The following is a 12,075-nucleotide window of genomic DNA, read 5'->3' as shown; positions in this document are numbered from 1 at the left end:
ATATAGAATGTAGACATTTTCCACATATTTAACCAATTAAGGATTAAATGCAGCTTGTTTCAGATGAGAGGCATTTACAAATAATTTTCAAATGTAAAATATTTTATCTTTTTCAATGTGTTTTTTCCATTTGTTTTGGAGGATTGATAGCACAAACAATTGAAAACCTTATTGTCTCCATGCAAAAAAATTTTAAAAAATGTTGATGCCATGTGCATGCTTATATCATATTTAGTCTAAAAAAAAACAACCAAACATCAATGCAGTGTTTCTTCACAGTCATACTGCAAACTACTGGCCTAGTATGCATAATACTAGAGATGCTTCAATCAGAATTTTTGCAGCTGATACCAAGTACTAATTCTCGGTCATGGTGATCGGCCGATACGGAGTACCGATTCTGACGCTTCAAGCTTTATAATGCATTAAGCACATTTTCCCTCAAAATATGATACTTTTCATAAAATAGATCTTTTCTTACCTAAGATCATAAATTAAGGATGTTAATCCCTTAAATGTGTCTCTTATAGCCATTTAGGTGTGAACATGTCATGGTAAGAAGAAAATTTTTAGATTTACAGAAAATAAAAGATAAAAAGAAAATGACAAACAATGCAATTTAGAAACATTGCAAATGATAGGAGAGGAATTCAACATATCTCAATGAGAAAAAGTTAGGAGCACATATTTTATGAAGTTAAAACGCACGCCTACAGTATAAATCCATTACTTCTTTACTAAAAGAAAATAAGCATTTACTCTACTGTTTATTGCAGTAAGTATATTACAAGAAGTTATATAATCAAATATTCATGTTAAAAACGTATTATTTACATAATTTTCCAGCTAAGCTTTAATGAACTTGCAATATGGTCAAAAACTCAGAACTTAAATTACATGCAAAAATGTCTAAATGTAAGGTCATTCAAATATTTTGCTCGTCTCCAACTAACACAAACACTTGCGATTGGTTCATGAGATCAGTTAGATCACCGAGTACCGATTGAGTCATTAAATGTGATTATCGGTTGATAACGATCTCTGGCCGATTGATCTAAGCATTACTACATGAAACTGCATTTTAAGCTTGATTTTGAATACATAATGTTCATTTTTAAACAATTTACTACACTGTAAAACCCAAGAAGTTAAGGTTACTCAAACTGTTTGAGGAAACCGATTGCAACAAATCATTTAAGTTCAAAAACTAATCCTTATGAGTGCTGTGAACAGTTTGGAGTTATCTACACTCATTTCATGTGATAAAGTTGACTGTTGGGTTTTACAGTGCACAGTAACACTTCAAAAAAATGTTTTTCTTGGATTTTTTTTGTCTTGTTAATAATCGAAATATCTAAAAATTCTAAAATCAAGAAGCATTTTCAAGACAAGCAAAACATAGTCGTGTTTCAAGAAGTATTAGAAGCCAAAAATAAGTTTAAAACATGCAAAATAATCTGCCATCTGTTGGCAGATTATGGACAACATGTTTTGCCAGTCTAGAAAATGCTTCTTGATTTGATAATTTTTAGATATTTGGACTGGAAACAAGACAGAAAATCTATGAAAAGCATTTTTGCAGTGAACTTTTCTTTTAATACCTCAACTTTAAATGAGTTATCCATCATTAAACCTGAATACATAAAACTATAATACACACACACACACACACACACACACACACACACACACACACACACACACAGAAACACAAATACACAAACTTGTATATGTGCTTTACAGGGACTCTCCATAGTTATAATGTACTTTATGATCTAAAAAAAACCTTTATATGACCCTAACCCCCATTCAATGTCAAAAGACCTCATTAAGTCAAATTACGGGTTTTGATTTACAGGGACACAAGGCATATCACTGTAAACCACATTTATAATGTACAACTTGGTCATACTCATGTCATTATACAGTTTTATGTCCTTGTAAACCACATAAACCAGGGGTCTCAATCTACAAACTGCGCTTACTGACAAAAATATTACATTACATAACACATGAACATATACTTAAACTAATAATATTACATTAATGTAAAATATTACATTACTACATTAAAAGTAAAATACAAGTAAAAACATTTGTTGTCATGACTTTTTCATATATTTATTTTTACAGTGTAGAATAATTACAATGTAAATCGCTTTTGTAACAATATTTTACTGTCAAAAAGTGCCCACAATATGTCTCATAAAATTATATCCACTTTCAACAAATAAATATTCAGCGTACATTTGACTTTATTTATTTTCCTTTGGCTTAGTTTCTGATTTATCAGAGGTTGCCACAGAGGAATGAACTGCCAACTATTCCAGCATATGTTTTACACAGCGGATGTCCTTCCAGCCGCAACCTGGTACTGGGAAACACCCATACACACTCTAATTCACACCACTCATACACTGCGGCCAATTTAATTAATAGAAATTCACCTACAGCACATGTTTGAACTGTGAGGGGAAACCCACAAGGAAAACATGCAAACTCTACACTGAAATGTGCTAACCACTGAGCCACCATACCGCCTTATATTTGACTTTTATTTCCATCCATTTCACCAATTTAACCATCTATTATTTGCAACTTTAATATCAAATATACTCAAACAATGTAAAAGACATCAAATTAAATGTATCTTAAATGTAAGATAGTATCACTAATTAGCTATTTAGTCAATTACTATTCGTCAATTATACCTCACAGTGTTAAAATACTGTTTAGTTGTGTATCAATTTAGCAACAAATAAATATTTTTTACAGGGTCAGTTCCTCTGGAGTAAACTGTTGCTAAATGTCAAGTCAAGTCATTATTTCTATAGCCCCTTATTACATGCTAATTACATCAAAGCAGATTTACTGTAGAGAGACAGGCAAGAATCATTTCTGTGAAACAACTCCTGTTCAAGTCTTCTCAAGGTCACAGAAGTGATTTAAGTCTCTTATGAGGCTCAATTCTATCAACCCTATATCAACTCTCATGTTTCACCACTAAGCCATAATTATTAGTGACACAACCAGTAATGATGATACAACCAGGTTTCACCAGTGTGTGAACGTATATTGGGACAAGATTCATTTCATGACTAATTGTTCCTAACAAGAACTGAAAAAGAGAAGTGAAGATGTCTGGTTTAAACTGGTTTTCATCATCATATATTTGGGCGGAGTTTTCACTGTTTCTTCAGATAAATCAAAGCTCAAAAACTAAAGATGACTGATTGATCAACAGGTCCCGTCTGAGAGTCTGTGACCTCACAGAAACGGACAGACATTTCATGTTTTAATAATACTAAAGGTTTATTACAGGATCGTCTTTATACCAACAACCTAAAAAAAAAAGAAATAGGGTTATTGAAATATCTATGAGTTGTTAAAAATCAGGTTCAATAGTACTTGCAGTTAAACAGCGTAATTACCATTTGGACTCATCTGTTCAGGTAAGAATATCTTGTAAATTCAGTATATTATATAAAATAACAAACACTTTTGATAACGAAGAAGATGCAGATGTTGAAGTTATGAATTTAAATCATTTTAAATTCATAAATCATCAGCATATATTTGACTTTTCTATCAAATATAGGCATTTAAGAACTACATATGAAAAATATATATAGTTGATTGTATTAAATCTATTCTAAAAAGCTAAAACGTTTTAAACAATGAACTATTTAATGTAAGCTTATCATCAAATATATTCAGACAATGAAGAAGACAAAATCAAATGTATTTTAAACGTAATATGGTGCTATTCAATACAGATAAAAGAGCAAGGAAATTTTTACAGTATGTCTGATATTATTTTTTCTTCTCGAGAAAGTCTTATTTGTTTTATTTAAGCTAGAATAAAAGCAATTTAAAAATTTTAAAAACTATTTTAAGGTCAAAATTATTAGCCCTTTTAAGCTATATTTTTTTTCTCGATAATCTACAGAACAAACCATCATTGTACAATAACTTGCCTAATTACCCTAACCGTCCTAGTTAACCTAATTAACCTAGTTAAGCCTTTAAATGTCACTTTAAGCTGCATAGAAGTGTCTTGAAAAATATCTAGTCTAATTTTATTTACTGTCATCATGGCAAAGATAAAATAAATCAGTTATTAGAAATCAGTTATTAAAAATATTATGATTAGAAATGTGTTGAAAAAATCTTTGCTCCATTAAACAAATATTGGGTAAAAAATAAATAAGGGGTTAAAAATTTTGACTTCAATTATATAGAGATAGTTTCTCTGGATGTAGTGATTTTATTATGCATGTGTTTTCATATATTTTTAAAAGGTTATAGACGTCTGATAAAAATTCTTCCCAATTTTTTTAAATAAAAACATTGTTATAATAATTATAATAGTTATTAAAATATTATAATAAAATAGTTTTTTCTCTCCAGAAAATTACTAAATGTTTTCTTATTTGCTGATTTAAAATATGTATTATTTTACTAAATAGTACTTTCATAATTCTTCTGAAAATTTGACTAAAACATTTTTTTCAAAACCAAAAATATTTTTGTTATTTTTCCTAATTGTCATTTTATGCTCCAAATAAAACATTCTCTTTTAAAATTAGAAGAAATGTTTTCACCTGTCCAAAATTTGTAAATTTTCTAAATTTGTCCAAATTGTCTAAAAAATTGTCTAAAAACTGTAAGATTATTTTTTTACTTATAGTTACATTATAACAGTAAAATCTTCTATGTTTATTATGATAATCTTCTATAACGTTAATATGAAATATATTGAAATAACTGACATGTTTTTTTATTAACTAAACATAAATAAGCTGTATTTTGATAGTTACATATTGAACAAATATATAGAGAGAACGACAGAATGGGATTTTTAAATCATATCAAGTATTCTTTATCAAATCTAAACATTTAGAAAGAATACTAAACAGAAATTTTGTCATCAAAACTTTCAGATTATTCAGTCAATCAACAAAGATACCTCACACAACATGTTATAAATCCTTTTAGAATGAATACAAAGCTTGACATAATATTTTGAATATGATTTTAAAGAATGTCATTTTTAATATCTACAGGATGTCAAAAAAAAAAAAAAAAACATAAACCACAATTTTTTTTCCACTTGCTGAGTATGAATTAAGTTTTACGAACAAGACACTGGGTAAGCACTTTAAAGAACCCATACTTTTGGGAAGTGAAAATATTTCATAATTTATGTGTGACGAGTGACAATTCTCATTCCTTGAACATAGTTTATTCACTTAGAATCATTTTTATGATTCACGTGATTCTATGCTCTTTGTTCACATTGTTGTTTTTTATTTGATGGTCTAGGGCCTATTCACTGTAAAAAATATATTGGGTTTCACACAATCAATTTGTGTTGGCACAACATCATGGAATTAAGTTAATTTAATGTTTGTTTTTTTTTTATTTATTTTTATTTAAGTGTAATGAACATAAAACACGTTTATATACAAAGTGTAAAAAAAATGTAAACGGTCTACTAATCTGTGTAAAAAAAGGCTGTGTTCCACCATCGATTTGTGTTGGAATAACATGGAATTATTGACCTTAGTAGTTTTTATAAACTTAAGTGAATTGAATTTAAAACACTTAAGTTTATACACAAAGAGTTCTTTAAAGGTCTACTGTAAAAAGTTATTGTTCAAATAAATTGAGTAAACCCATTGTCTTAAAAAATAACAAGTTGATTTTCCTTTAAAAAGATACATATTTCTGTTCACTTCAAACTGTTAAGTTGACTTAACTTAATTTTTATAATTGTGCACATAGTTAAATTACTTAGTTATTTTGAAGCAATGCGTTCACTAGGTTATTTAGCAAATCGCTTTTTAGAGTGTAGGCTATTCACCGTTTCACGCAACCGATTTGTGTTGGGAAATCATAATGAAATTAAGTTAGCTTATTGTTTTGTTTTTTAATTAGGTGTATTGAACATAAAAGACTGAAGTTTATTTGCAAAGTGTATATAAATCGTCTAGGCTATTCATTTTAAAAACAATTATTATAAAAAAAAAATGCTGGGTTCCACAATCGATTTGTGTTGAGACAACATGATGGAATCAAATTAACTTGTTAGTTTTTGCAAATTTAATTGGATTGAACGTAAAACCTTTTGTTTTGTTCACAATTTGTTTTTTTAAAGGTCTACTGTAAAAAGTGATTACTTATATAAAAATATGTAAACCCATTGTATTAAATAAAAAGCAAGTTGACTTTCCTTTAAAAAATATTGGAATATTTCTGTTCACTTGAAACTGTTCAAAGTTGACTTAACTTAATTTGTATAATTGTGCACATAACTCAATTACTCACATTTTCAGTGAATCGCTTTTTACAGTGTAGGCTATTCACTTCACTGTTTCACACAATCCATTTGTGTTGGGACAATATGATGGAATTAAGTTAACTTATTGCTTTTTTCTTTTTTTGAAATTGAAGTGTATTGAACATTAAACACTTACGTTTATTCACAAAGTCTAGTCTACTACACTCTCAGAAATATATATATATACAGTGGTACAAATAATGTTACTTAAGGAACAGTTTTGTACCTTTGTAAAAGTTGTACCTTATATAGTACAGAAAAGACCTCTTATGATACTGTTTTGTACCTTGTTACAATTGATAAGAAGGTACACAATTGTTCTTATAAAAAAGATACATAACTGTTGGATCACTCCTTTATTGCAATACCTATGAAAATAAAGAGTACTGGAAAGGCAAAGTGATTTATGAATAGTTTCCATATTAAAAGAAGAATCATCATTTAAAAGCATATGTTTAACCCTTTGATGCACTACATGGATTTAAAGTGACCCTTCTACATTTATTTTTTCTATATCTATTTTCAATCTAGTGCATCAAAGGGTTAAAAAAACTCATAAACATGAATTATTAAGTTCTATAATACAAAACAACTGGCAAAACAAAACTATAGGTAGTGTAAACTAAGCCTTTAAGTCTTTTAAATACATGTTTGGTAAGCATTTTTGACACTGTTAAGGTGCAAAGTGTCTTGTCACTGTGGTGCTTCCTTCATGGGTCACATTTGAACCTTTGATAAAAATGCAGGTTTTAGAAAGCAAAGGTACATTTTGGTTTCCCATGGTACAAATCATGTCCTTAAAGGTAGAAACTGCAATGCTACAAATTTGATTCTTTGTCTTAAGGTACAATTCTCTACCATAAAAAGGTACTGCCCCAGTGACAAGGGTTTGTACCTTCTTTGGTACAAAATTGTACCATTTTTTTCTGAGAGTGTGAGCTATTCACTGTAAAAGAAAAGCAAACAAATGTTAACAAATTCAAGTTTCAGCTCATTTTAAATCCGTAGCCTGGTTTAAACAAACAGCAAATTGTTCCCTCCACTGACCCCAAAATGCTAGTTTCAATCATGTTTTCTGACAGTAACTAAATATCAATAATTCACTATTATCTCCTGTTTAGCAAAGTCCTGACCAACTGAGCGGCCAGTTATGGGAGACTGGGGGTTTCTCTCAGCCTTACTGGACAAAGTACAGTCTCACTCCACTGTCATCGGGAAGATATGGATGAGCGTCCTATTCATCTTCCGCATCTTGGTGTTGGGAGCAGGAGCCGAGAATGTTTGGGGCGACGAAAGATCCAACTTAGTGTGCAACACCAACACCCCTGGCTGCGATAACCTGTGCTACGACTGGCAGTTCCCCATTTCGCACATCCGCTTCTGGGTCATGCAAATCATCTTCATTTCCACTCCAACTTTAGTGTATCTGGGGCACGTGGTGCACATCATCCACCAGGAGAACAAACAGAGAGAACTTCTCAAAAGCAATCCCATGGCAAAGTCGCCGAAATACACTGACGAAAACGGAAAGGTCGAAATTAAAGGAAGTATGTTGGGTAGCTACTTGACGCAACTGTTCATTAAGATCATTTTAGAGGTGGCCTTCATCGTCGGACAGTATTATCTGTTTGGATTCATCATTGACCACAAGTTCATCTGTGAAAGGTCACCCTGTATGAGGGCTGAGTGTTTCGTGTCCAGACCCACGGAGAAAAGCATCTTCATTATCTTCATGCTGGTGGTGGCTTGCGTGTCTCTGGCCTTAAATGTTCTGGAGATATTTTATTTGCTTTGTAGGAGGATCAGTCGGAGAAGTAAGAAGTGTAGACAAGCAATGTATAATGGTGAATCTCGTTATCCGGGACATTTCACAACAGAACTCGAGTCTATGAATGGGATGAGGCATAATGAGTTTAATGTGGCCTTTCAGAACAAGTGGAGTCAAAGAAAAGGCAGTCTGGACGCAGCCAAACCTGAGGCTTAAAGGGTCACGAAACACCAAAACACATTCTTTTTTAGATATTGACAGTCATATATGTGTCCCACATTGCCAAAAGCATTATTAGGACACATTTATTTCACACAAAAAAAGTGAAAATTAGTAGCTTTCGTGATATTTCAAGAAAATTCAGTTTGAAAATAAATTTTGAAGCTACGTCACAGCCATGAGATCCTTGTTTGAATTCCAGGGTTGAGACTAGATGTCTGTAACGGTAAAATGTGACATCTTTGAGTTTTCATCATTAATTCATGAAAAAGATTGGTTTAAACCAATCAGCGCATGCTAGGGGGACACAAATAAATAATTATACTTTACGTTGTAAAACATTTAACGATTCCATTTTCAACCTTGCCATAAAACAAAATTAAGTTTTTCACCAAAATAGTGAAATCCTTTTGTGTAGGCTAGTATTTCTTAACAGTTTATTTTGATTGTCCACTTGAGTATTAGACTGTTTGCTTAATATCTGTTGATATGCTCCTTCAACAGACATTTAACTGATTATAAGAAACTTTGCAAGTATGACAACTTACATTAATCCCAACCAAACAGTCTACATTTATGAGAACTAGTTGGCATGTAGATGCAATGTAACTTAAATTCAACAAACCGACCATCAAAATAAAGTGACAGATACTTGTATCATCCACAAATTAAATAAACTTAAAGAACTCTGATATCTTACACATATCATTATTGTAAATTATAAACAATATTGGACCAAAAACTGAACCTTGCGGTATGCCACATTTTACATTTAGGTGTGAAGATTTATGGTTGCCAATTTCAATAGTGTTGCCTATTTTTTAAATAACTGCTTATTCAATCCAAGACTACTCCTCTAGTTCCACACCTTTCTAATTTATTCAGCAATATATTATGAATTATTGTATTAAATGCCTTCTTTAAATCTACAAAAGGTCAACTACATTCTCCTGTTTTGGAATACTTGATTTACCAAAGTCACAAAAGTGGCAATTTCACATTTGTTTACAATTTCTACAAAGCACGTAAACTGTAAACTTGCATACTTTTTTGATCTCATTCATAACTCATGTCAGGCCAGGGGTGGTTCATTTTTACTCAAAAAGTGGACCATTTTGCAGTTGTAGGCCACATTTAGGCTACTATTTAATATTGAATAATGCATTTTAGCAACATTTTAAGCACTACTTTAGCTAAAATAGATTGTCGCCCTACTGAAAAAGACTGAAAGCTGAAATCAGCCTAGGCTAATTGGCTGGTTTTAACTTGTCGACCAGCCTGGTTTTAGAGAGGTTTTGGCAAAATGCCAAAACCAGCCATGTTCAGCTTAAACCAGGCTGGTCAAGCTGGTTTTAGCTGGATTTAGCAAGTCATTTTCCAGACCAGGCTGTAAATGGCTGGAAACCAGCCTGGAAATGGCCAAAACCCCTCTTAAACCAGGCTGGTCAACCAACTAAAAGCAGCCAACCAGCCAAGGCTGGTTTAAGCTGTTCTTTTTTTCAGCTTAACCAAAAAAAAAAAAAAAAAAGTACATGGATAACAACAATAGCCAAAATAGTATTCAAATTCATTTTAATATCGGTTGCTTTTTGTGCTTCACACCTTTTCATTGGTCATTTTTTGTTCCAAGATTTACAGTAGTATACAAGTTACTTGTAATATTTTTTCTCTCTTTAAAAACAATACAGTAGCAAAAGATGACCTCACTTCATCAGATTGCATGCTGTCTTGCACATCTGGATGTTGGACTCATGAAAAATTATTTTGTGCAACTGGCTAAAACTAATTAGCTAAAGTCACACTAGGGGCGAAGCAGTGGCGCAGTAGGTAGTGCTGTCGCCACACAGCAAGAAGGTCGCTGGGTCGAACCTCGGCTCAGTTGGCGTTTCTGTGTGGAGTTAGCATGTTCTCCTTGCGTTTGCGTGGGTTTCCTCTGGGTGCTCCGGTTTCCCCCACAGTCCAAAGACATGTGATATAGTTGAATTGGATAGGCTAAATTGTCCGTAGTGTATGAGTGTGTGTGTGGATGTTTCCCAGAGATGGGTTGCAGCTGGAAGGGCATCCGCTGCGTAAATATATGCTGGATAAGTTGGCGGTTCATTCCGCTGTGGTGACCCCAGCTTAATAAAGCCGACAAGAAAATGAATTAATGAATAAAGTCAAACTGAAGCGACAGCCGACAGAGGATTCCACTTGGTCTTCAAACCTTTTTCGATGGGTTATTTTCACTATTTATGATGCCATAGCAGTCATATGCATGGGACAAATTCTGGACTTTTGTCAATGAGGGGTGAGTCTTTTGAACTACCCGAACTACCTGGCTACGGGCTTGCATGTCTACTTTCCTAATTTAAAATATTAAGCATGTTAACAGATAGATATTTTTCTGATCCCATAACTCTGTGGTTCGTTGTTTTGCAAAATATTAACAAATGTTTCAATGTAATGTTAATATATAGGTTTTTTGTATTTATGTTTTAAGATTTTTTTTACTGCAAATGTTACATCCATAACGCTGGAATGGCTCCAGTGTGTTTAATCAATGTTGTCAACTGTAAGGCTCGCTAACTGAACACAAGATGGCGGTACAACTGCTTGAGTTGCACTCGCTAAACCGAACTCCTGTCTCTACAAGGCCAGTGATTTACTCATTTTTGTTTGTCTCAAAAGCATTTCAGTGGCATTTAATGAAATATGTGTGTTTAAATATGCTTTGTTCTAATAAAAATTTGACAACAAAGACAAACGTAAATGAAAATGAATACGTAACAACTTTTTCATAAAGAAGATGAGAAATATCAGGTGCTATAGTAAGACCGACAGAAAGAAACACACACACCACATAGCCTACTCAAATAATACCTGCGTGCATATACAGTTGTTAACATTTAAGGGGGATAAAAAAGTAAAAAAAAATTGTCCATAATTTTGTGTTGTTTGACAGTTTTAAGTAAAACTTCAATATATATATATATATATATATATATATATATATATATATATATATATATATATATATATATATATATATATATATATAGGCTAGTAATTGACTTTTCAAGTGGATCAACCCCTTTTATGAAAGTCTATGGATGAAATGGGGCATACGGTCTATGAATGCCTCACAAAGATCAGTAGGCTATAGGCTTACTTGCTAATTTCAGAAAATCATAATCTTGTCTTATACAATTCTAATACCACTCAACCTTTTCAGTTTTAAAGTCAGACTTGCCATTGTAGCCTATAGGTTACAACTTGTTTTCTTTCATTCAGTAATTTTCCTTTGGCTTAGTCCCTTTATTCATCAGGGCTCGCCAGAGCGGAATGAACTACAAACTTCCAGCATGTTTTACGCAGCGGATGCCCTTCCAGCTGTTACCCAGTACAGCGAAACATCCACACACTCATTCACGCATACAGGGCCAATTCAGTTTATTCAATTCACCTGTACCGAATGTCTTTGGATTGTGGAGGAAACCCAAACGAACACGGGGAGAACCTGCAAACTCCACGCAGAAATGTCACAGAATCGAACCAGCGACCTTCTTGCCGTGAGGCGACAGTGCAGCCACCAAATTGTTTTCCTATTTAGATTTATTATATGACATAACTAACAAAATTCTCGACAGTTTCATGACGTTTTCGAGAGAAGCGTTTGGTAAACCGGAGGATCAAGTGAGCGAGTTTAGGCTACAAGGAGGACCCAAAAAACTCTCGTGACGTCGCTAGTCATGTGACTTCGCCA

At 32.6% G+C, this 12,075-nt stretch overlaps 1 protein-coding gene across 2 annotated transcripts; it reads left to right on the top strand.

Moving 5' to 3' along the window:
* The first annotated feature begins 3,231 nt into the window (after positions 1-3,231).
* Positions 3,232-11,076, top strand: gja13.2 (gap junction protein alpha 13.2). Of its 2 annotated transcripts, XR_012395638.1 has the most exons (3): positions 3,232-3,452; positions 7,465-9,584; positions 9,771-11,076. XR_012395638.1 is itself a non-coding variant. In NM_001030210.2 (2 exons), the coding sequence occupies exon 2, from the start codon at positions 7,494-7,496 to the stop codon at positions 8,325-8,327; it is 834 nt and encodes a 277-aa protein (NP_001025381.2). In that variant the 5' UTR covers positions 3,245-3,452; positions 7,465-7,493; the 3' UTR covers positions 8,328-8,669. The 2 variants fall into 2 exon arrangements, 1 of the variants encoding a protein (NP_001025381.2); NM_001030210.2 differs by lacking the exon at positions 9,771-11,076 and having other exon boundaries at positions 3,245-3,452; positions 7,465-8,669.
* The last annotated feature ends 999 nt before the right edge of the window (positions 11,077-12,075 follow it).

Source organism: Danio rerio, chromosome 20 (assembly GCF_049306965.1).
Source record: "Danio rerio strain Tuebingen ecotype United States chromosome 20, GRCz12tu, whole genome shotgun sequence".
Classification (NCBI taxonomy): Eukaryota; Metazoa; Chordata; class Actinopteri; order Cypriniformes; family Danionidae; genus Danio; species Danio rerio.
Note: the sequence above shows the minus strand (reverse complement) of the source record. Positions and strands in the feature narration are given on the sequence as shown.